The sequence below is a fragment of the Bos javanicus genome, chromosome 8 (genome assembly GCF_032452875.1).
Source record: "Bos javanicus breed banteng chromosome 8, ARS-OSU_banteng_1.0, whole genome shotgun sequence".
Lineage (NCBI taxonomy): Eukaryota > Metazoa > Chordata > Mammalia > Artiodactyla > Bovidae > Bos > Bos javanicus.
Window position 1 is genome coordinate 75,971,642 of NC_083875.1, and position 25,030 is coordinate 75,996,671.

Sequence of the window (25,030 nt, forward strand, 5' to 3'; positions counted from 1 at the left end):
TTCAGGCAAGAATAATGGAGTGGGTTACCATGTCCTCCTCCAGAGATGCTCATCTTTTGATATGTCATTTCTACGTACATGACTGTTTATATCATTTCACTACTCAGAAATTTTACTTAACACACACACTAAACTGTGAACAAAGTAACATACTCCTCTGTTCTATTTTTCATTCAAACTGTGTTCTTCACTCCTGTGGTAGGTAGAACAATGCTCCCACAGAGATGTCTGCATTGTAATCCCTGGAATCTGTGATATGCACCTTCACATGTTAAGAAGACTTAGGCTTGCTTATCAGGTGACCTTGAACTGAGATTATTCTGGATAATCTAGGTGGTCCCAGTGTAATCACAAGTTCCATTAAAGAAGGGGTCCCCAATCCCTGGGCCTTTTAGGAACCAGGCCACAGAGCAGGAGGTGGGTGAGCAAGCCCCCACGTGATGGGCAAGCAAGCCAAGCTTCATCTGTATTTACAGCTGCTCCCCATTGCTCACATTATTGCTCGAGCATTAGATTCTCATAGGAGTGCAGAGCCTACTGTGCTTGAGTCATTCCAAAATCACCCGTCACCCCCACCCCTTTGAAATTGAAGTCATTCAGTCATGTCCGACTCTTTGCAACCCACTTTAGCATGCCAGGATCCTCTGTCCATGGGATTTTCCAGGCAAGAATACTGGAGTGGGTTGCCATTTCGTTCTCCAGGAGATCTTTCCAACCCAGGGATTGAACCCAGGTCTCTTGCATTGTAGGGAGACACTTTACCATCTGACCCACCAGGGAAGTCTAAATATTTCTTTGAACCCCTTTTTTTGGAGGGGAGGGTGGCAGCAAGAATACTGGAGTGATCTTCCCCACCCAGGGATTGAACCCGGGTCTCCCGCATTGTAGGCAGATGCCTTACCGTTGGAACCACCAGGGAAGTTTCCCCACCCCTGGTCATGGAAAATTGTCTTCCGCCAAACCAGTTCCAGGTGTCAAAAAAGTTGGGGAACACTGCCTTAAAGTGGCGGAGAAGACAATGGCACCCCACTCCAGTACTCTTGCCTGGCAAATCTCATGGACGGAGGAGTCTGGTAGGCTGCAGTCCATGGGGTCGCTAGGAGTCGGATACGACTGAGAGACTTCACTTTCACTTTTCACTTTCATGCATTGGAGAAGGAAATGGCAACCCACTCCAATGTTCTTGCCTAGAGAATCCCAGGGACGGGGGGGAGCCTGGTGGGCTGCCATCTCTGGGATCGCAGAGTCGGACACGACTGAAGTGACTTAGCAGCAGCAGCAGCCTTAAAGTGGAAGAGGTAGGGTAGAAAGAAAATCAGTGAGAAGGACATGTGACTTTAGAAGAAAGGCTCCAAAAATGCAGCATTGCTTCCTTTTGAGGATTAGAGGAAGAGGGCCAAGAACAAAAGAATGTGGGTGGCCTTTAGAAGCCAGAAAGGGCAAGGAAAGGGATTCTTTCCTGGAGCCCCCAGTAAGGAATGTGTTGCTACCCACACAGTTGACTTTAACCCTGTGGAGAGCAGTGTCAAGCTTAGACCTACAAGACTGTAAAATAATAAATTTGTGTTGTTTTCAGCTAATTTTGTGGTAATTGGTGTAATAGTACAAAATAAATATAACTACCCAAACATATTTCTGATGTTGGTTTATTTTTTCAGGCAATCTCATGTCTAAATTTCCTTTAGGTTATTAAAATTGAAATCATTATTGAAAGCTTCTTACAACCTTTAAGCCTTTCATTTTTCTTCCAAAGCACCTCCTAGGTGTCCTCTCCAAATATGTCTAGTTTCTCTCTCCTCGTTTCTATAGTGTTTTTTTTTTTTTAACTTTTTCATGTTACTAACATTAATACAAAGTTTTGGAATATAGTACTTGACATTGATGTTATTGAAATTTTATTCTCCTTTTTAAAATGTTCTGTTATCTTGGTGTGTGTGTGTGCATGTATGTAAATTTGGTTTATATATAAGATTTATTCTACTTTATATGATTATACCTCTCTTTTTAAACATTTGAATCTTTTATTTTAAACCAATAGGCTACTACATCTTTCTCAGTGTTTTCTGTTAACAGTCTCTATTGCATATGAGAGAGTCCATGTGTGTTTTAACTTAGCACTTGTGAATTAGATCCTATAATTTAAATTTATGAACCAGAATATTATACATAGTGGTGAGTTCTTCTATCCATATACCAAGGGAGTTATATATAATTGTTAGGAGGCATGTATCAATTTATATAAACCATACTTATTGAAGCCAGTCATTGATATTAAAGGTGATGATTATAGCTTCTCTGTAGACAGGTTATAGGCAGATTTTCTTTTTTAAAAAAATTGGGGTATATTTGCTTCACAACATTGTGTTAATTTCTGCTGCACAATGAAGTGAATCAGCTATATATAAACATATATTCCCTCCCTCTTGGACCTCCCTTCCTTTTTCCACACCCTCTACCCCCATCCCACCCATCCAGGTCACCATAGAGCACCCAGCTAAGCTTCCTGCACTATTACAGCAGGTTCCCACTAGTGATCTATTTTACACATGGTAGGGTATCTATGTCAGTTCCAATCTCTCAATTCATTCCTCCCTTCCCCCACCCATGTTCACACATCCATTTTCTTCATCTGTCTCTGTTCCTGCCCTGCAAATATGTACAATTTTTCTACATTCCACATATATGCATTAATATATGGTATTTTTCTCTGACTTCATTCTTTGTGACAGTCTCTAAATCCATCCACATCTCTACAAATGACCCAATTTCATTCTTTTTTTATGACCAAATAATATTCTATTGTGTGTGTGTGTAGGTATGTGTGTGTGTGTGTGTGTATATATATATATATATATATATAAAATATATATATGTGGTGGTGGTGTTTAGTCACTAAGTTGTGTCTAACTCTTGCGACCTCTTGGACCCACCAGACTCCTCTGTCCATGGGGTTTTTAAGGCAAGAATACTGGAGTGGGTTGCCATTTCCCTTTCCCAACCCAGGGATCAAACCTGTGTTTCCTACATTGACAAGTGGATTCTTTACCACTGAGCCACGTATATATATATATATACCACATCTTTTTAAATCCATTTATCTGTTGATGGACATCTAGTTTGCTTGCATGTTGTGACTATTGTAAATAGTGTGCTGCAGTGAACATGGGGTTGCCTGTGTCTTTTTGAATTATGGTGTTCTCAGGGTATTTGCCCAGTAGTGGGGTTGCTGGGTCGTATGGTAGTTCTATTTTCAGTTTTTTTAAGGAACCTCCATACTGTTCTCTATAGCGGCTGTATCAATTTACATTCCCACCAATAGTGCAAAAGTGTTCCCTTTTTCTCCACACCCTTTTTAGCATTTATTATTTGTAGATTTTTTGATGATGGTTGTTCTGACTGGTGTGAAGTGATACCTCATTGCAGTTTTGATCTGAATTTCTCTAATAATTAGTGATGTTGAGCATCTTTTCATGTGCCTCTTGGCCATTTGTATGTCTTTTTGAGAGAAATGTCTATTTAGGTCTTCTGCCCATTTTTTGATTGGGTTGTTTAGGGTTTGTTTTTCTTTTGATATTGAGCTACATGAGCTGTTTGTATATTCTGGAGTAATCCCTTGTCAGTTGCTTTGTTTGCAAATATTTTTTACCATTCTCAAGGTTGTCTTTTCATCTTGTTTATGGTTTCCTTTGCTCTGTGAAAGCTTTTAAGTTTAATTAGATTTGTTTAGTTTTTGTTTCATTATTCTAGGGAGTGGATACAAAAAAATCTTCTGTGATTTGTATCCAAGAGTGTTCTTCCTATGTTTTCCTTTAAGAGTTTTATAGTGTACCATCTTACATTTAGGTCTATAATCCGTTTTGAGTTTATTTTTGTGAATGGTGTTAGTGTTCTAATTACATTCTTTTACATGTAGCTATCCGGTTTTTCCAGGAGCATTTACCAAAAAGACTGTCTTTTCTCTGTTGTATATTCTTAGCCCCTTTGTCACAGATTACGTGACCCTGACCATAGGTACATGGGTTTATCTCTGGGCTTTCTCTCCTGTTCATTGATCTATAGGTCTATTTTTGTGCTAGTTCCATACCGTCTTGATTACTGTAACCTTGTAGTATAGTCTGAAATCAGGGAGCCTGATTCCTCCAACTTCGCTTTTTCTCAAAATTGCTTTGACTATTTGGGATCTATTTTGTTTCCATACAAATTATAAAGTTTGTGTTCTAATTCTGTGAAAAATGCCATTGGTATATTTGATAGGGATTACATTGAATTTGTAAATTGTTTTAGGGTAGTATAATCATTTTCACATTATTGATTCTTCCTATCCACGAACATGGTATATCTTTCCATCTGTTTGTGTTATCTTTGATTTCTTTCATCATTGTCTTCTTGTTTTCTGAGTACAGGTCTTTTGCCTCCTTAGGTAGGTTTATTTCTAGTTATTTTATTCTTTTTTGTTGCGATGGTAAATGGAATTGTTTTCTTAATTTCTCTTTCTGATCTTTCATTGTTAGTATTATAGGAATGCAAGAGATTTCTGTGCATTAATTTTATATCCTGCAACTTTACCAAATTCATTGATTAGCTCTAGTATTTTTCTCGTGGCATCTTTAGGATTTTCTATGTATAGTATCATGTCATTTGCAAACAGTGACAATTTTACTTCTTTTCCAATTTGGACTCCTTTTATTTATTTTTCTTTCTAATTGCTGTGGCTCGGGCTTCCAAAACTGTGTTGAATAATAGTGGCAAGAGTGAACATTCTTGTCTTGTTCCTGATCTTAGAAGAAATGCTTTTAGTTCTTCACCAGTGAGAATGGTGTTTGCTGTAGGTTTGTCACATATGCTGTCTCCAGGCAGATTTTAGGCAAAAGTAAGAAAAGTATTTTGGAGATTGGTCAAAATGAATATTTGTAATATAAAAATGCTTAATTCTTCTTTATCATTGGATCTAAACATGAAGAAAAAGGAGTTTACTCCCCAGCGGTAAGAAAACATGTTTTCTAGGAATAAAAGAAATTTCAGCAGAATTGTTTTTTTATATCATACTTTTGAGTATTTACTGAATGTGTTATTTGTGTCTTGTAGAATGGAGATGTATGCATTTCAATTCTTCATCCACCTGTAGATGACCCACAGAGTGGAGAACTGCCCTCTGAAAGGTGGAATCCTACTCAAAATGTCAGGTAAGGAATTACATAAGGAATAATCTGGTTTCTAGGTGGCTCTTAACATTGGATATAATCTTTTAACAAGTACAAAAGAATCCTTTTTATATATGATTGCTTTGTTTTATGCTAGAGCTTTATGTAGCATGCATGCATCATTTTGAAGAGTTGTATTTATGGACTAATAATCCATATGTTGCTCATCTCTGTTCACTTTGGAAGAATTATTCTACTCTTAGTTCTTCTTCCTCTTGCATTATCTGAGTTCCACCCTGCTGCTTTAGATTTCATGACTTCCGTGTTTGAATTGGTTGCTTCTGTATTCTAGGACACTTACTACTTTTTGCTGAAAAGTCTTAGTCTTTACACTTTTTTTTTAATCCATTCATCAGTTGATAGGACATTTCAGTTGTTTCCACTCATTGGCTATTATAAATAATGCTACTGTGAACATTATGTGCAAGTTTTTATGTGCACATATGTTTTCATTTCTTTGGAGTTATTCCTGGAAATGGAATTGTGGGGTCATAACTCAGTGTTTAGCTTTTCAAGGAACTGCCATGTTTTCCAACATGCCTGCACTAAATTTTTAGTGCATTCCCACCAGCAGTGTGTGAGAATTCAAATTTCTCCAGATCTTTGCTAGCACTTGTTATTTTCCATGTTTCTTATTATAACTATCCCAGAAGGTTGACTGGGTATTCTTATTTTAGTTTTATCATCAGTGTGTTTCTTTTAAAATAACTTTAAAAAACTTATAATGATTTTAGACTATCAGAAAAATTATGAAGTACAGATAGTACCCATGTTTCCCACACCTGCCAGTTTTCTTTGTTACTAACATCTAACATTAGTATGGCTCATGTATTACAATTAGTGAACTTGTATTAGTACATTATGATTGATCAAAGTCCATATTCTTTCATGTTTCCTTAATTTTTACCTAATGTCATTTTTTCTGCTCTAAGATCCTACATATTATAGATAGCACATTACATTTAATAGATGTTTCTTCTTAGACAACTGCAACAGTTTCTTCAACTTTTCCTTGGTTTTGATGACCTTGGCAATTTTGAAGGGTGTTTTATAGAATGTCCCCCAACTGGGATTTGTTTGATGCTTTTTTCTGCTTATTATACTGGAGTTATGAGTGTTGGGAGAAATTAAGGTAAAGTACATTTTCATCATGTCATATCAAGGGTACATACTATCAGCATGACTGTTATCACTCTTGATGGTAACATTCATCACCTGGCTGAGACTTGTTTTTAGGATTTCTCCACTGTAAAATTCCTCATTTTCTACTTTCTGTTCTGTATAAAGGAAGTTAAAGGTGCAGCCCACACTAAGGAGTGGGGAATTATATCCCCAGGAGGCTGGGATATCTGTTTAAGTTATTTCAGGTTCTTCTGTATAAGAAATTAATCTGCTCTCCCACTTGTTAATCTTTTTTAATGATCTGGAAGCTAGTAATTCAATTAGAATCTCCATTTTTGTCAAAAGCAAAGAATTGGAAGCTTCCTGATATATGCAAGACTCTCTTACCTGTTTCTTCAAGTTATGTATTTGCTTCCCACTCTCTGTAATGAGTGTACCTAAAAGACTGTTCAAGACATATGAGATACTTTTGATTATGCTAGTTACTCACTTCTTTTTAGGTACTTTGTTCTATCCCATATACAGGATTGGGAAAAATGGGTATATTTTGGATTTCACCACATCTTGCAAGTATATTTTCTTAATCAGAAAAAAATGGCTTCCCTTTTTAATTCAACTAAATGTGTTGATACACCTCACCTTGACAAGCATCATGCCTATGAATAATTCTCAGATCAGGCATTAAGACTTGCCATAAGTTTATAATGTCTACGAAATAAAGAATCATTACACATTTCCTATACTTTCTGCTTTGCTTTAATGGGATTCTCCCTTGGGGTTGAAGCATTTCTCAACAGTATTCAGAGATGGAATTACTGAGTTTGTTTTAGTGAAGATGTAATTCCAGCAGCCCCAATCTATACATAACTGAGTTTATTATACTCCACCAATAGCAAAATACTCTTAAAAAAATCACTCTGTGCTTTTAACAAAATTATTTATGAGGAAGGAAAAACATCTCTATTTGTAAATTTCTCTTTGTTTTGCACTTCTGATGTTTCATCCCCACTAGGCAAAGCACCATAGAAATACTTGGGATGTTTGGGAAATATGCATTTCTTGTGAAGGGCAATCCTGAAAAGGGAAGCTGGAAAGAACTGACGTGATATTTTATATTATCTCCAGGGTCGCATGTATATTAGTTTCAAGACCATTGCTTTACACAGGATCTTTTAGGATCATTAGGAAAATTAGTATATTTCTGCCTCATCCCCTCGTACCTAAGCATCATACCACTGTTAGCTGAGTTTTTGTACCGTTAGCTCATACATACTTTATTACTTGAATTTTCAGCATCAAATAATACACTGACACTTGGATGTAAAAGAAAAGGAAATCTTCTGCTTCCCCCTTATAGCTTTTAAGTATTATTGTTTCTGTATTGTCAGGGTTATAAAACTTACAGTCTGTACTATAATGTGACATAATCCCAGTTTTTAAAATTTCTTATTCCTGTTGTTAGATCAGGTCACTATTTGCTGCTCATTATTTTACTTCCTTTGGTCTATTAATTGGCTGAAATTTGTTCATTAGTAATTTCTCAAGGGATTGCTCCTAGGAGCCTTATTTCATTCCCTGAATTCTCACACATGCAAAATACTATGTGCATGTGTATATGTGTATATTAGAGCGTACTAGTGTATTTGCCATTATATTTCAAATGACAGATTTTGACTAGATGTAAGATTTCAGGATCATGCTTTCTTTCCTTGAGGATATTATTGGCATTACTCTATGGTTGCTGTGGAAAAGTTTGGCTACCCTGTTTCTCATCTTTTTCGAGAAAAGGATTCAAATATTTGGGAAGATTTGTTGAAAAATTGGACCAAAACTGCAGAGTTGTTCTTTAAGTGATTTTGGTGCTTGTTTTTCAGGACTAGCTTTAACCCTAGACTAGAAGAAGGAGTTCTGAGGTGTTAGTGATTCTTGCTTTTGGAGGCTGAATGTTGAATTGGATGCTTCCCATACCACCCCACCCACCCTTTGAGAAAGCAAGCCTTCTTTCTCTCTCTCTCTCTTTTTTTTTTTTTTTGTGGCTTAAACAGTAGAAATTTATTTTTTCACACTTTTGGATACGCACCACCCTTATGGCAGAAAGTGAAGAGGAACTAAAAAGTCTCTTGATGAAAGAGGAGAGTGAAAAAGTTGGCTTAAAGCTCAACATTCAGAAAACTAAGATCATGGCATCTGGTCCCATCACTACATGGGAAATAGATGGGGAAACAGTGACAGACTTTATTTTGGGGGGCTCCAAAAATCACTGCAGATGGTGACTGCAGCCATGAAATTAAAAGACACTTACTCCTTGGAAGGAAAGTTAGGACCAACCTAGATAGCATATTCAAAAGCAGAGACATTACTCTGCCAACAAAGGTCCTTCTAGTCAAGGCTATGGTTTTTCCAGTGGTCATGTATGGATGTGAGAGTTGGACTGTGAAGAAAGCTGAGTGCCAAAGAATCGATGCTTTTGAACTGTGGTGTTGGAGAAGACTCTGGAGAGTCCCTTGGACTGCAAGGAGATCCAACCAGTCCATTCTAAAGGAGAGATCGGTCCTGGGTGTTTTTTGGAAGGAATGATGCGAAAGCTGAAACTCCAATACTTTGGCCACCTCATGCGAAGAGTTGACTCATTGAAAAAGACTCTGAACCACTATGAGGTACCATTTCACGCCAGTCAGAATGGCTGCGATCCAAAAGTCTACAAGCAATAAATGCTGGAGAGGGTGTAGAGAAAAGGGAACCCTCTTACACTGTTGGTGGGAATGCAAACCAGTACAACCACTATGGAGAACAGTGTGGAGATTCCTTAAAAAACTGGAAATAGAACTGCCTTATGACCCAGCAGTCCCACTGCTGGGTATACACACTGAGGAACCCAGAATTGAAAGAGACACGTGTACCCCAATGTTCATCGCAGCACTGTTTATAACAGCCAGGACATGGAAGCAAACTAGATGTCCATCAGCAGATGAATGGATAAGAAAGCTGTCGTACATATGTACAATGGAGTATTACTCAGCCATTAAAAAGAATGCATTTGAGTCAGTTCTAATGAGGTGGATGAAATACAGAGTGAAGTAAGCCAGAAAGAAAAACACCAATACAGTATACTAACGCATATATATGGAATTTAGAAAGATGGTAACAATAACCCTGTATACAAGACAGCAAAAGAGACACAGATGTATAGAACAGTCTTTTGGACTCTGTGGGAGAGGAAGAGGGTGGGATGATTTGGGAGAATGGCATTGAAACATGTATAATATCATATTTGAAACAATTCGCCAGTCCAGGTTTGATGCACGATACTGGATGCTTGGGGCTGGTACACTGGGACGACCCAGAGGGATGGTACAGGGAGGGAATGAGGGTTCAGGATGGGGAACACGTGTATACCTGTGGCAGATTCATGTTGATATATGGCAAAACCAATACAATATTGTAAAGTTAAAAAATAAAATAAATTTAAAAAAAAAAAGAAAGAAAATTAAGCAAAAAAAAAGACTCTGATGCTGGGAGGGATTGGGGGCAGGAGGAGAAGGGGACGACAGAGGATGAGATGGCTGGATGACATCACTGACTCGATGGACGTGAGTCTTAGTGAACTCTGGGAGTCGGTGATGGACAGGGAGGCCTGGCGTGCTGCGATTCATGGGGTCGCGAAGAGTCGGACACGACTGAGCCACTGAACTGAACTGAAGGTGTTGGCAAGGTTGGTTTCTTCCGAGGCTTCTGTCCTCAGTTTATCTCCACATGGTCTTCCCTCTGTTCATATCTGTGTCCTAATTGCCCCTTCTTTAAGGGCATTAGTCATATTGAATTAAGACCTGTTCTGAGGACCTTATTTTAACTTGATTACTTCTCTAGAGACTCTGCTCCACATATAGTTTGAAGTACTGGGGATTAAAACTACAGCATAGAATCTGAAGCCTTCCCATTCTTCAGATTCAAAGCCCAAAACAAGATTTTTCTCATTGTGCTGCCTAGATGGAAAACCTATTACCGTTGCCCACAGCAATTCAAATTTTTTGCCTCTACTACTGTGCAAATATACAAAGACTGTATTTGCCTTGTCTCAGCTTAAAATATTATAAACTTTTTTTTTTTCACCCAAAAGAAGGCCTGTTTGGGGAGTTCCCTGTTGGTCCACTGGTTAGGACTCAGCACTTCAATGCCTTAGCAGGGTTTAATCCCTGGTCAGGGAACTAAGATCCTGCAAACCACGCAGCGTGGCCAAAAGAAAGAAGAGAAGGGCCTGTCTCTCATTTAATTCAATCCTTTGGGGGCAACAACTCCTTGTGTATTACTTTGCACTCAAACTACCTTAACTACTTTGGGTACCAGCATCAGTATTTTTTCTCTCTGAACCCTGAGATAACCTGAGCCCCAGTTTAGAACTGGGACTTCACATCAGAGATTGCTTTCCTTGCCTTTATGCTTTCTTATTTAGAGGCTTTACAGGCAAAACTTAGTTATCTTCAGATTGTCCCCTTGATCGTTACCCACTGCTCCAAAAGGTATTTGCATTGGAAGTCATTAGTCAACTTCTCGGACCTTTTTGTTTCTTCATTCCATTATTGGATGATTCTTCAATGTAGTGATCTTGGAGTGGGCAAGTAATGGGAGTTTTGGTGTTTGTGTATTTCTAGAGAGGTCATGGTGTTTTGTATGACTTGTAGAACCTCATCTGGAACTCCTGGTGATGCCCAGAACTCCAAAAAGTCAGAAAAGCACTACCTGATGTGAAACACGTCACATTTGTCAGTGTGTTATTTGTTTTAAGACAAAGGAGTTCCTTAAGGTAGTAAATTGTATGTATTTCTCATAGGTTATTTATGGCACTGAAATATCAAGAGGCAAGATATGAGGTACCAAAGGTTATTGTTGATATCTGCTTGTTGCTAAATTATCTAAAGTCAGCACTTGTCTGCCTCAGGATTCTAAGCTCCATATCGAGTTTATGGCTGTAGCAAGACAGCAGTGGAGGCAGCAAAAGGTTCATTTCAGCCTGTTGTAGGGTCTTGACTGCTGAATGGCTCTGTTATCTGAAAGTGGTTCCATGTTCACATGTGTTTGGACTTCTTCATGACCACGTGCACTAGTCTTTGATTTAGCACCTCAGTGAACATACTCAGAAGATAAAAGTTTTGCAGGCTTTTGTAACCTGAGGAAGAAGAAGGAATTCCAGTTACCTTTGCAAGCCTAAGTCGATTTATATAACAAGACCTGTTGAGTAGTGAGAGTGGCTAAAGGAGAAAGCAAGGAAAATGTGCTGTGCTACAGTTGTAGGGATCCAGAGCATCAGCCAACTAGTTTCCACTAAGAGCTCAGTAGTCTCCTCCTCTTAGAGGAAGCCGGCATACTTTCTGGAAGAAGAGATCCACAGCCCTGTCCTCAGATGTTTAGAGGACGGGAGTTCCTTACAGAATTGGGAAGTTTTGGAGAAGTAGGCATTAGTCAACAAAAAATGAAGTTGGGAGGGTTGGGACCCCTGATGCTGCCACATGTTTGTGATTAGGGGCCCACAGCACCATGCCTCCTCTTCTCAGTGGAAGAAACAAAGTGTGCCTTAATTTGTATTCTCTCAAGAACCAAATGAGAGCTTTCTGTGGGTGGGTGGGGGTTCTCTTAGACTTTGCAGTAGGATTCACAAGTGCTTTCTCTGAGGAACCACCCTCAGAACTACCTGCCATATCTACTGCAGGCTCTTGGATAGGAAAGTGGTCTTTGTTAAGGATTTGCTTTCCTCCGAAGGATAGAAAAGTGTTTTCTTTGCCATGGGACCAGATTTATGGATCCACTTCAGAGGACACACGTCACGTACAAGGGTCTCTCAGGAGTAGGCTAGGATGTTCTCCGGTCTCGTCTTCTCTACAACCCACTGAAAGGGAAGGGAGCTAGTGGCACAAGTGCTGGACAGCTTAAACTGTGTGTATAATATACTTGCCAACCTTTTTGAGTCACAGTACATAGGAAAAATGAAATTCTATTATTTGTAGATCACAGTGTATTAAACTGAAGATGCTCCTTTGGCCAGAAGTTACCATTCCAGAGGCTCAGGTTGTCCCAGGTCCTCCCCACCCATCTGCCTAAGGGGAATCACATACAACTTTTCTGTAACCCAGTCACAACATACTGGTTGGGAAACTTTGAATAGGATATTGCAAATGGAATTGCATCAGAATTCTTCCTTAGTGTTGAGTCCTTTGCTAGCACTTGGTTGTATGTCTTCTGCTGTGGGTGGGTTGTTTTTATGAAGGTGTGGCGTTGTTGTTGTTTGAAGGTGTACTAGATGAAGAAGATTAACCCCATCTGAACCAGTGGCATGGATTCCATGTACCCAAAATAAAAAGATGATTTCTGCTCTCCAGACAAAGGGAGGAAGTGAAAACATGCTGGATTAATAACTGTTACTAACAAATATTATCACAGTGTACTGTAGTTAGCGCCTGGTGCTTCTGAAAGCATCATGGATTTCAATTTAGGGAGTCTATGGTACTGGAAGTGATTTTCTTTTCATAGAGATGGATGATTTACCATTTTTTAAATTGTACTTTCCAATTTGGTGTTTCAATATGGTATTTACATTGCAACATATACAAAATCTACTTGGTGAACACTCCTGGGAAAAGTCTCCTTTTTAATTCTATATTAATTCTGTTAATATAATTCATCTGGACCTGTGTTGTCCAATAGCCACTGTTGTATTGGATAACACAGATTATATGTTTCCATCATCACAGAAAGTTGTGAAGATACAGTACTGATCAGGACCATTAATCTATACCAAAGTTTGTCCTTATTCTGCTTATTTTTTAAACAGATTTTGTATATGTTTTCTTCTGAAACAATCCTTACAGAATTTTCTACCCGTATTTTTCTTTTGCTTCTAGGATATTGTCAGTCCATTTCCCATTTTTGGCAATGATGAGTTTCTTTGAATCTTCTTACTGTAACTACTGAAGAAATCCGGAAGGATGGGTTTGGGAGTTACAACAAGGAGTTAACCTAATAGAAACGGGGACATATTAATATATGTGATAAATTGACTTTAACTAGATGGGAAAGTTTTCTTTGAAAGTGCCTTTGTGGTAATCTTGTATAATCACGTAACAGAAACTCTTTACCCTTTTAAGGAGAAGGTTTCATCAAATCAAACATCTAATTGCCCGGTTCCCTCCCTTTATTTTTTGCTTGGAGTCAGGAGCAAAAGGCTATTTTGCAACAACACAATCTGTAACCTCGCACCAGTGAGAAAAGGTAGAGAAATTTAATTTTTCATCCCATGTTTCTTAACTTCATGCACATAGCTTTTAGGGGAGAAAAAAGCATGAGAACTATTTCAGACATTTTTGGATCTTACTGAGTTTATTTTATCTAACAGAAACTTCATTCCCTGTAATTAAAGGTATCTAGTTTTATCTGTGGATGAAAAATTTTCACAGAATTTCTGAGCCCTAAGAGATCAGGGATGGCATCTAACTCTCTCACAGTTGTACATTCAGCATCTCACTTAGTGCCTCTGGTACAATAGTAAGTGCTTAGTAAGTATTTTTGAATAAGATTTCTATTATTAAGAAATTAGTTCTTCCATGTTAAGGCTGTTGCTTTTTCTCCATTCTCCTGCTTAATTCTTACTTGCTTCCCTTACAAGTATGGGAAAGAAATACAATTGTATGTAATACTGGTTTTCAGATCTTCTAAGCAGCCATGATACAAATTAGATATATGGAGTCTAGCATCATTTTTACCCTTTACTGTGAAAAGATTGCCTTCAAGCTAAGTATTTTTTGCTTCTGCTTTTTCCTTTTGCTCTTAACTAGAGTAACGGAAATAAAAACAAAAATAAACAAATGGGGCCTGATTAAACTTAAAAGCTTTTGCACAGTAAAGGAAACAGTAAACAAGATTAAAAGAATGGGAGAACATATTGCAGATGAAATAACTAACAAAGGATTAATCTCCAGAATATATAAGCAGCTCATACAGCTCAACAATTAGGAAAACAGCCCAATCAAAAAATGGGCAGACCCAAACATTTCTCCAAAGAAGATATGTAGATGGCCAATAAACATATGAAAAGATGTTCAACATCACTAATTATTAGAGAAATGCAAATCAAAACTACAATGAGGTCTCACCTCAGACCGGTCAGAATGGCCATCATCCAAAAATTTACAAACAATAAATGTTGGAGAGAATGTAGAGAAGAGGGAACCTCCTATACTGTTGGTGGGAATATAAAATGATACAGCCATTATGGAGAACAGTTTGGAGATTCCTTAAAAAACTAGGAATAGATCTACCATATGACCCAGCAACCCCCCTGCTGGGTATATACCCACCCCCCATCCCGAGAAAACCATAACTGAAAAAGACACATGTACCCGAATGTTGATAGCAGCTCTGTTTACAGTAGCCAGGACACGGAAGCAACAGATGTCCATCGACAGATGAATGGATAACAAAACTGTGGTACAGCTATACAAAGGAATATTATTCAGTCATAACAGAATGAATTTGAGTCAGTTCTAGTGAGGTATAACCTAGAGCCTGTTATACAGAATGAAGTAAGTCAGAAAGAAAAAAAACAAATACAGCATTAACACATATATGGAATATAGAAAAACAATGATGAACCTATTTGCAGGGAAGGAATGGAGACGCAGATGTAGAGAGTGGACTTGTAGACACAGTAGGGGAGGGAGAGAGTGAGACTAATGGAGAAATTAGCATCAACATATATATACTATCAGGCGTAAGGTGGATAGCTGGTGAGAAGTTACTGTGTAGCACAGGAAGCCCAGTGTGGCCCTCTGAGATGACCTAGAAGGGGAGATGGGGGGAGGAGAGGGAGCTAGGGAGGGAGGGAATGTAAGTATAATTATGGCTGATTTGCGTTGTTGTATGGCAGAAACCAGCACATCATTGTAAAAGTTAAAAATATATATATATATATATATACACATACTCATATAAAAACTGTATGGCATTTAAAAAATAAGACACTGCAATAAAAAAAAATTTTAAACCTTAAAAAAGAAAACTTTTCATTTTTAAAATGTTATTTGAAAAGCTTCTAGACGTCCAATTTTTGTAGATTGGAACATGTTGCCAGCTAAGACAGTACCTTCTACAGAATTCATGTTTTGGCCTGCAAACCAACCTTCATGCTAAACTCAGATTCCCTCTGCATTGTCTTCTAGATAGCAACTTATTCCTAGTCTAACCAATACTGGAAACAAAATTTTGATACTCCCCTAAAGCCTTAAATATTATAGTCTTAGATTCAAAACAAAAACTTTTGAATACTGTGAATGTGAATATTCATAGCTGACCCTTTTTTCCTGTTTCTAGGACTATCCTGTTAAGTGTAATCTCATTGCTTAATGAGCCCAACACCTTCTCCCCAGCCAATGTGGATGCTTCGGTTATGTTCAGGAAATGGAGGGACAGTAAAGGAAAAGACAAAGAATATGCTGAAATCATTAGGTAAGGTGTTTTGTTTTGTCTTCTGTTTGCTTCAAGTCTTCATACAAAATCAAAGTATATCCTGGAACCAAGGGCTTAAATTGAACTTAAATGTCGACTCTGTGTTTGCCAATTAGATTTATCGTTTGGGAAGAGATTTGTGCCTGAGCCTAATGATACTGGCTTTTGAGAGAACAGCAGATCTGATTTCCAGAACTTCCATGTTCTTTTTTTTTTTTTCTTACTTTACAATATCGTATTGGTTTTGCCATACATTGACTTGAATCTGCCATGGGTGTACATGTGAGAACTTCCATGTTCTGGCTAGTCGAGTTTGCAAACTCTTCCTCCTGATCAGTTCAGGGACACTGTTCTAGGCTTTCAACATGCCCTTTAAGTGTAGCAAACACCCAAGGTATTCCAGATGTCTATTCCAGATATTTTTGTTTTCAAATTTTTATTAATGAAATCCTATAAATTATTGACGTTTTTAACCACAGCAGCGTCTTCCAAGAATCATCCTCGCCTAACTCCCTTACCCTACAATCGTTATCAGCAACTGTAGTACATGATTTAACAGAATGGAATAAGAATCAGGAGACTTGGAGTATACTCCTAGCTCTGCCATGCCTCACATGACCTTTTATAAGTTAACTTTATATATATAGTTATTTATTTATTTATGTAGCTGCCCCGGGTCTTAGTTATGGCGTGCGGGATCTTTAGTTGCAGCCTGTGGGATCTTAGTTCCCAAACCAGGGATCAAACCCATGTCCCCTGCACTGAAAGTGTGAAGTCTTAGCTGCTAGACCACCAGGGAAGCCCCTATCAGTTAACTTTTGAGGGTCTTTAATTTTCCCATCTGTAGAAGGAAATAAAAAGGTAGATGGTATTAGGCTCAGCCATTCATTTCTAGTTATATCCTGCATAGAATAAAAGGTTTTCCTAACAGTACTTAAGGATTGGTAGAGCCCCAGGGACAGTTCCAGCCCATTCTGTGTATATGAATTTTAGTAAGCACTAGAATTTATTTAAAAAGTCCCTCTCTATAAATCTAGTTGGCACAATACCATGTGATTTTTTTTTAATGCATGTCATCTGACAGTTGAATAAGTTATCTGTAAATCACCTCCAGACCCTCTCTCTAATCCACAGTCATTTAATGAAATTGCAAGGATAGAATCTGGGCATCTGTATTTTGTTTTTACCAGCCACTTAGGTGACTGGTTTATACCAAAGATTGAAGATAACTAGTGTAAGTAGTAAGAAGTTGAGTGTGGAAGTGGACTGAGGATTGGAAAATGGGAATTCTTCATAAAATTGTCAGATGGAAGTCTGATGTTCATGGGAAGGTTGGATGTCAGGCATAGTCTTTTTCCTTAAGGGAATTCATACTTCTGTTTGTAAATAAACAAATGACTGTGTAATAGGATAAGTGCAACTACAGAAACACAAACAAGATACAGTGGAAGGAATGTATAATATGTTTCTAGGAGAGAGTCTTAACCAAGAATTTTTCAGAGAGAGGGAGAAACATGTTTACTGAAACACAGGTGTATGACAGCATGACATGTCAAGAGAATGGTGAATTCTAATTTGAGAATTGATGGGAAATTAAGAAAAGCATCAGGTCTTAAAAGACAGTGAAGTCAGAAGGAGGTGACAGAGTGTCACTTAAAGACTGTGTGTGAAAGGATAATCCTATTTGAGTTCCAAAGGAAAGTGATTGACCAGGAGACCAGCTGAGATCTGAGGAGGCAGAGATGAAGACGAAACTGACGAAGTGACAAACAAGAATGAGAAAACAGATTTGAAAATATTTAGGACTTTGAAGTAAGGAGGTGAGAGAAGAAAGATGGGAGAAACTGGCCACAGAGGTGGACAGTGACAGACCAGACAGATGAAGACTTGCGCGTTAGGATTCCATCAGCACGGAGAAGGGAATAGGGTTCAGAAGAGAGAGAAGTCTAGGCTGGACCCTGATGATTTGAGTGCTGTCAGTATGAAGGGTTAGAACCATGGGAATGGATAAGGTGGTCCCAGGAGGAGATTGTGAGAAGACAGATTCAAGCCTGAAAGCCTCAACACCAGCATGCAAGGCAGCAAGATCAACCGAGAGGAGTCTAATTAAAAGGAAGACGGGGAGAATAGTGGTTTGATGTTTTAAGTTCAGTTTCTCTAACCCGTTGAGGGATCAAATTTTCATACTTATTGAAGGAAACAACCTTCATGCATTCATACAATCAGTATTTGTCACACAGCTGTGTATGACAGACTGCACTCTAAGCAGCAAGGGAACAGAATTAACTAAGATAGACAAGGTCTTTGCTCACATTCAGGGGAGAAAATGACAGAAAGGTGAACAAGTGAGGAAGTAGGATAATATGAAGGAATGACAAGATGGCTCCTTTTCTGTCAGAACAAGCCTCCTCACAGATGACATATGTTCAAAAGTTCATATGTGTAGGGCAGAACAGCTGATCCACACAGAAAAACTAGGTGTGTTTGAAGGTACTAAAAAATACCCCAGAGTGGTCTGAATGTTTTGGAATTGGAGAAAGCAGTGAAATGGTAGGCAGGTGGATCATGCAGGACTTTGAATTTAACATGAGATATTTGGATTTTACTCCAAGTAGGAGGATTATTGAGTTGTTGGGGCCTGCATTCTAGGTTTAGTGTGAGACCAACTGGAAAAAAAATGTGAGGTGATTTCCAGCTAACCAGTATTTGAGATCCATGGCTTCAAACACCCTTCAGAAGGGTCATTATCCTTCAGACGGGTACCTGATGGGCTGGAACTTCTGGTGTAGTAGAGGGTATTTGTCAAAGATGCTTTTAAGTAGACAGGTTCTAAAGTTCAAAACCCCAAGTCACAAAGATGTTTGGATTATTTTGGCCAATTATAAATCCATGTTCCAGAGACTTACATAAACTATCCTGTCTTCAGGAAACAGGTGTCAGCCACTAAAGCCGAAGCAGAAAAGGATGGAGTGAAGGTCCCTACGACCCTGGCGGAATACTGCATCAAAACTAAAGTGCCTTCCAATGACAACAGCTCAGATTTGCTTTATGACGACTTGTACGACGATGACATTGATGATGAAGATGAGGAGGAGGAAGATGCCGACTGTTACGATGATGACGATTCTGGAAATGAGGAGTCGTGACGTGCTCCTTCAAGGCCCCTGTACTGCCCTGCCGTCTCAGGCCAAAGGGAGGGGAGCAAGTGGGGACCTAGCAGTGGCCCCTCAGCAAAAAGCTATCACGGGGGTGGGGAAAACAAACACGGCTCCTGCTGATCCCCTTATGGATCTCAGTTTGCTCCTTTTTACGGACCTCTTAATGGAGAGAAAGTAGTCCTCCACAGAATGTCTGAATTCTTGCATTCTTTACCCTTCCATCACTGTATTGATTCTTTTTTTTCCCCTTTCTTTAAATCCAAACTCGCCTCACTTCGTCTCTACAAAGCGTTCACAGCAAAACACGTTTGGTCCATTTTTAGATTCTTGAAGAATTAGTCTTTCACCAAGACGTTTAATGTGTTTAAAGCTGGGAACCCATTGGGAGTTCACAAGTGCTGCATATGCTGGGTAGCAAAAGAAAACAACCACAAAACCCCCAGAAAACAAACTTTTTTTTTTTTTTTAAGCAGATTTGCCAAGGTTTAGCTGCTCATTTACGTGTGTGTGCATTTGTTCAGCCCCATGATGGTGAGTTTTGTTTCTTAAGGCTGGGGTACAGTGGGCGTCAGGGACTTTGTTCTGAACCTGATGAGACATGTTCCTAAGGGCACAGAACCGTCAGCCTCCAGGAAATCCTCCTCCTCACACAGAAGAGAGGAATCAGATTTTGTTTTTTTGAAATTGGGATCTAAACCCTGAAATAAATATTCATACTTTACATAGAACTGATTGCTATTTATTTTGAAGGCAGAGTTATTTTTGCCCCCCAGGGAGTGGGGGGAGAGAGGGGGGATTAGCGTGAGTGTGTGGAGACTTAGTGATGGGAACAGAGATTTAAAATCACTATGCCAGTTTTGGTTGATGCTGCTGGGGGAAAGTCAAACTGCTGGTGACCACTGTTGGGAGAGAAAACATCTGTTTCATATATGTAACACAGCCTTTCCCTGAAAGATACACTCTCACGAGCATTTTTTTTTAAGTAGCGAGGTTTTAATTACTCAGTATTAATACTAGGTGCATGTGTTTAAGATTTTGGTTTTCATTGAGCTGCTTATACTGATAGTGGTAACTGTGGATATATGTGAGACCTGAGTGACTGGTTCCCGCTTTCCTCATTGGATGTGACCCCGACTTTTGTCTCCTTTTGATGTACTCGGGCTGCGGAGTACAAGCAGAAGTTGTGCATGGAGCTTTCCCCTGAGCTGCTTTGTCTCTTCTGGCAGGGCCAGGGGAGTTGGCTGCAGGCAGTGTCCAGGCAACACTACATCTTCCTGCCGCACAATTACTGCAGCTTTGATTTCCCTTGTGCCGATCGTGTGTTACTTCAATCAATATCAAGTTCCATCAGCCTTCACCAACCAGGGACTTCTGTACGTGGCGATGATTTTTGTTTCTTGTGGGGGCGGGCCAGTGCGTAAGAGGGCAGTGTTCTTTTCAGTGGGAAAAATACCGCTATGAACTTACTTCAGATCCCTGTGCGCTAGCATCAACTCCTTTTCTTCAGATCGTACAGCTCAGAAAGAATGAAAGGGTTGATGAGGGACAGGGGTAGGATGGATCCTAGGACAGAGTAAGTGATGCTTAGGTCCTTAGTTCCTCCTTCCTTTCTGATCTCAGGGTTTTCATTCGCTCTTCAGACTCTCCAAACATTTGCTGACTAATTCCCAGCAGCCCTCTTTGGAATCTTAGGTTTGGTCTAGTATTAAATCGGGAACGTTAAACATGCTAAGGTTCATGTGGGACAATGTTGAGCCTGGTCCCAGAATCTGTCCAAACTCCGTGGGGCTACCTGCACCTCTGAATCAACAACTGTGGTCAGATTCAGAAAACAAAGCAGCTCTCTTGTGATGAATAGTGACGCTGAAAGTAGCTTTTTACGCCCCACGTGTACTCTCACCCTCCACTACTACACACACACACACACCCCACCCCCGCCCCCCACGTTTACAGCCAGTAGCTTGGTCTTACTCTTGGAACCTTAAAACTAAGCCTTTCCCCTTCCTGCTGAAGCATTTCTCTCCCAGGGCAGGCCAGACACTTTGGCATTGTGGGAGGTGCTGTCCCATTAGGCCCTGTGGCCTCTGTTGCACATTGACTCAGGGAGCCAGAGAGCCAGGTGGAGGTTGTACCTCTTAGCCCTTTGGGGTTTACTTTTGAGGGCTAGGTTTGCCACTGATGAGAGTACAATCAATTCCAGAAAAGACTGGGGTGTGTGTTGATTTGCCAGAATTGCTAGAAGGTGGACGTTCGGATAGCTCTGACTTGTAAACCCAGGTGCTGGTTCCAGAGCTCTGTCCTGAGAACACCAGACACAGGAGACCTTGAGCATGTGGTTGCCTTTGGGAGTGGAGATCTCGGGCTCAGGCCGCAAACTTGGGAGTACAGTTGTGCTGTTTGGTGTAACATGAATTCAGAAACCACCCTGCAATTTGAGGTTCCTTCAGGTTCTAGCGGAGGCCTCTGGATGCTCTTCAGGTCTGTGTATTTTGAGGCTGGGTGGACAAAGTGTATCATCGTGATTTTGTTGTTGCTTCTCACAGTCTTCCCCACTTTCATTTCACATCATTCCAGAGTTCTTTTCTGTTAGCCAAACTTTTTTGTAGTCCCTTCTTCTTTCCTGGTAATTATTTGCTTCTTTATTTGCTGGTTTCCTTACGTTTGGAAAATACATAGTAAGTGATTGAAGGGGAAAATGTGTAGTTCTCCATTGAAAATTAACCCTCCACCCCACCCCACCCCCATCCTGATTTTTAAAAAAAGGTTTACATTTACAAAGATTCAGATGCAATTTTCAACTCTTCTGAAACCAGCAGGACACACCTGACTTTAATAGTTTTCTTAGCTGAAATTGTAGATGTTTTTCTTCAGTTTAACTTATGAGAAAAGATTATCTGATGCATTTTGTGTTCAACTTCCCCTTTAGTGGTTTATTTTTGTCTTTTTCTGCCCATCTGTCTACTAATAAAATGTGAAATAAAATATACCTGTATTGCTACTTCCCCATGGAATGACCCTTTTCTTTTTTGTGTGTTAAAAGGTGATCTTAATACTTCCTGTGTTCCAGATTATACACAGGACTCAGCTGAAAAATTAAAAAAAAAAAAAACAAACAAATCCTTACTAGTTTAAGAAAGGTTACTAAAGACATGTTAACCTTAATTCTGAAATAGGGCACAATCTGCTGGTACAAGTAGGTCGATGACTGACGGACGGGTGCTCCACTGCCCTCCTTAGGCAAGTTTTTTGTTTTTCTTGTCGCTTGTCATCTTAACTTCCTGCTGTTAAAATCAGTGATTAGGAGGCAATAGGTGCCATGATAGTGATAAGTTTCAGTTGTGGACACTTAACCTTTTAAGCCAGCCAGCAGTGCTCAACATATCTGACGAATGACCGTTGATTTTAGAGGTCAAAAGCAGCGGAAATGAGGACTGTGCCCCCGGGCTGGTTCCCATCCAGCCTGCTGACCTGAAACCAGACGCTATAATGTAATGCTCTGGGAAACACCTCAGGGCCCTGAACTAGCTGCCAGGTTGAACTACATCTATGCCTCGACAAGCATGGAGATTTGCCTCCTGGCAAGACACATGGATAGTTTTATGGCCCCGGTTCCTTCTGCACTGGTGGCCTGGAATCAAGAGGGAGGAGCTTAAGGGAAGTCAGACTCCTGGCCTCAGGTGAATAGTTCCTTGGGACCTTGTAGAGCAATCCTTGGGACCTTGTAGAGCAATTTAGCTCAGGACCCACTTACCAACTTCACAGCACTTTGACTGACTTGTTACAGCTATCAGTCAAGATGGCATTTGGCTGATGAAAAGCAAAGGACAGACAGCTTAATTATTCAAACTCTCTCACAGGCCTAGAACTAAGAACTAAAGAACTTAAGAACTCAGCTCTTAACTTTGGTTGGAAAACAAATTACCCTGCTTGTCCCCTAGGTCTGTTACAGAGTTGCAAGCAAAGCAAAGGTAATGGGCAATGTCTGTGCGATGTCAGGGGGGTTAGCTACCTTGTCAGCTGTATCCTTTACCTTTGCCATCTCCCTGTAATACCCAAATACCCACTGAAGCCCTGATGACCTCTTACTATAAGACATTGAGTTCTGCTTCAACCCTGTGAAGTCCAGGGTACCCGGCACTGTAATGAAGACACCTCTGCCCTGAGCCCTCCCTTCAGTCACACCATACAAGAGACCAAGCATGCTCTCAGAACTTTATTAGGTGGAGTTTGGGCAAAAGAGAAAACCTCCGAAATAGTCACCCTCCTGGTTCAGGACAACTGGAATAGAGGAGCCTTTGCTGAAGATGTGCTCTCACCGAAATGAAAACATTTCTGATTTTTTTTTTTTTTAAGGGGGGAGCTGACTGGCTGACTGTCTGAGCGCAAATTCAGAATTAAGAATGGTCAGCCAGAGGAAGGCAAGTCTGGGGACAAAACCAGACGCCCCTGCTCTCTATGGAGACAAATAGGTGCCACTTTCATGTTGGGTGGGGGATATATCTCTGCTATTCCCAGATCAAGATTTGGAGGGAGGGGAACATGACAAATGACAGAAGGACCAGTTTCTCAAAAAGTGAGGGAGAAAGTAATTACACAGGGACAAAAACTCAAATGATGGTTTACAAGGGAGATAAATCGTGATTCTTCATTGGTACCAGACCCTAGTATCCAAACTGCCCTAAGCCAGCCCCTCCAGACACTGCCCGTGCAGGGGGCTAGGGAGAAGGCCTGAGGCAGAGGGGAGGGGGGCTTCTTTTGCTACAGCAAGAAGGGGCTTCAGTGGGGAGAGTAGCAGCTGCTCCCCACTCCCCTAAGACTTGTATCACATTTACAAATACATACATAAATACATTACATACAATAGCGAGTCTGGGAGGCAGGCTCCCCCACAGAGGCTCGGCTGACACAGTTACATGTCTCAGGAATTCTAGGAAAGGGCGCCGGGCTCCCAGAGAAATGGGCTCCATGTGTTTTCTCCTCCCCAGGGAAAGCCCGCCCAGCCCGCCCCGCTTGCCCCGCTTGCCCCGCTCAGGGTTCAGTTTGTCCAGTATGGAGAGTTGCCGTAGGCAGGTTTGGAGGCTTGCGACTTGGGCTGCAGTGAGCTGGGCTGGTTGCGCTGACCGGAGCCACTCTGAGGAGGAGAGAAGGCGGTCAAGGCTGAAGCGGACCACCATCAACCCCAACCTGGGTGTACAGGGCCAGGTGGCCTCTGCCTCCGACAGCTCACCTGAGCATCCTGCGGAAGATGGTGGTGCAGCAGCTGCGAGGGAGCCTGCTGGTGGGCCGGCAGGATGTGCAGGAACGGCGGGGGCGCGTACCCGGGCGCCGCTCCAGGGGCCAGGGGCCCGGTGGAGCCCAAGGCCGAGGGCAGGCCGAACGGGGGTGGAGTCCCTGCATGAAATCCCTGCTTGTCAAACGTCTGCAGGGCAGAGAGACAACAGTGAGGGCCAGCCGGGCGGCAGCTGCCCCAGCCTGGCCCCTCAGCGCCAGGCCCCCCTCACCTGAGTCTTGTTGTAGACAGACCCGGTCATATCAGGGAGGCCAGAGGTGCTCGAAGTCGCCGACACTCCTGGAAGGGAAAGCGGTGGGTGGTTCCCATAGCAGCAGGGCCCAGCTCCAGTCTCCCCAACCTCCAGGGGCCCTCTGGGACGGCCTCGCCTGAGAAGGAGTCAGGGTGGCAGACAACTGCTTTGGGCCTCAATCCTGGACGTAAGGGGGTGATGCTACCTTTGCCAGGCCCAGAGCTTGCAGCCTTGTTCTGTGTCTGTGATGATCCACCATAGCCACCCTTGCTGTAGTCTCCGGCTGCGGTGCCCGGGGTCAGGTCGTCATAACCTAGCATGGCGGGGACAAGAGGCGTGTGTGAGCTCGGTGAGCCAGTCCTGCCCGTGCCTCTCTGGGCTGGGAGCACCCTCACCTGTGCCGTAGCTGTGCTGGCCGTAACCGCTGGCCTGCTGGAAAGGGGTGCTGGGGGTGCTGAGGCTCACACCATGCTGCTTGGCTGAGGCCGGAGGGACCTGGGGGAGGGACAAGCAGGAGGCATTAGTGGAGAACAGA

The 25,030-nt window shown here is 41.0% G+C and overlaps 2 protein-coding genes across 8 annotated transcripts in view; one reads left to right on the plus strand and one right to left on the minus strand.

The window, feature by feature from the left end:
* The window catches only part of UBE2R2 (ubiquitin conjugating enzyme E2 R2), a 97,226-nt gene extending 75,247 nt beyond the window's left edge, over positions 1 to 21,979 (plus strand). Inside the window, exons 3-5 of the mRNA XM_061425950.1 lie at positions 5,086 to 5,183; positions 15,681 to 15,815; positions 18,742 to 21,979. Of these exons, the coding sequence (XP_061281934.1) occupies positions 5,086 to 5,183; positions 15,681 to 15,815; positions 18,742 to 18,961 (453 nt within the window). The 3' untranslated portion in view covers positions 18,962 to 21,979. The remainder of the gene's footprint in view (positions 1 to 5,085; positions 5,184 to 15,680; positions 15,816 to 18,741) is intronic.
* Positions 21,980 to 23,171: 1,192 nt separating this feature from the next.
* The window catches only part of UBAP2 (ubiquitin associated protein 2), a 119,337-nt gene continuing 117,478 nt past the window's right edge, over positions 23,172 to 25,030 (minus strand). For all 7 annotated transcript variants that reach the window (XM_061425945.1, XM_061425943.1, XM_061425942.1 and 4 more), the window contains 5 exons: positions 24,891 to 24,990; positions 24,701 to 24,808; positions 24,475 to 24,542; positions 24,201 to 24,392; positions 23,172 to 24,104 (listed from right to left, as the gene is read on the minus strand). In XM_061425945.1, coding sequence (XP_061281929.1) covers positions 24,009 to 24,104; positions 24,201 to 24,392; positions 24,475 to 24,542; positions 24,701 to 24,808; positions 24,891 to 24,990 — 564 coding nt within the window. In that variant the 3' untranslated portion in view covers positions 23,172 to 24,008. The remainder of the gene's footprint in view (positions 24,105 to 24,200; positions 24,393 to 24,474; positions 24,543 to 24,700; positions 24,809 to 24,890; positions 24,991 to 25,030) is intronic.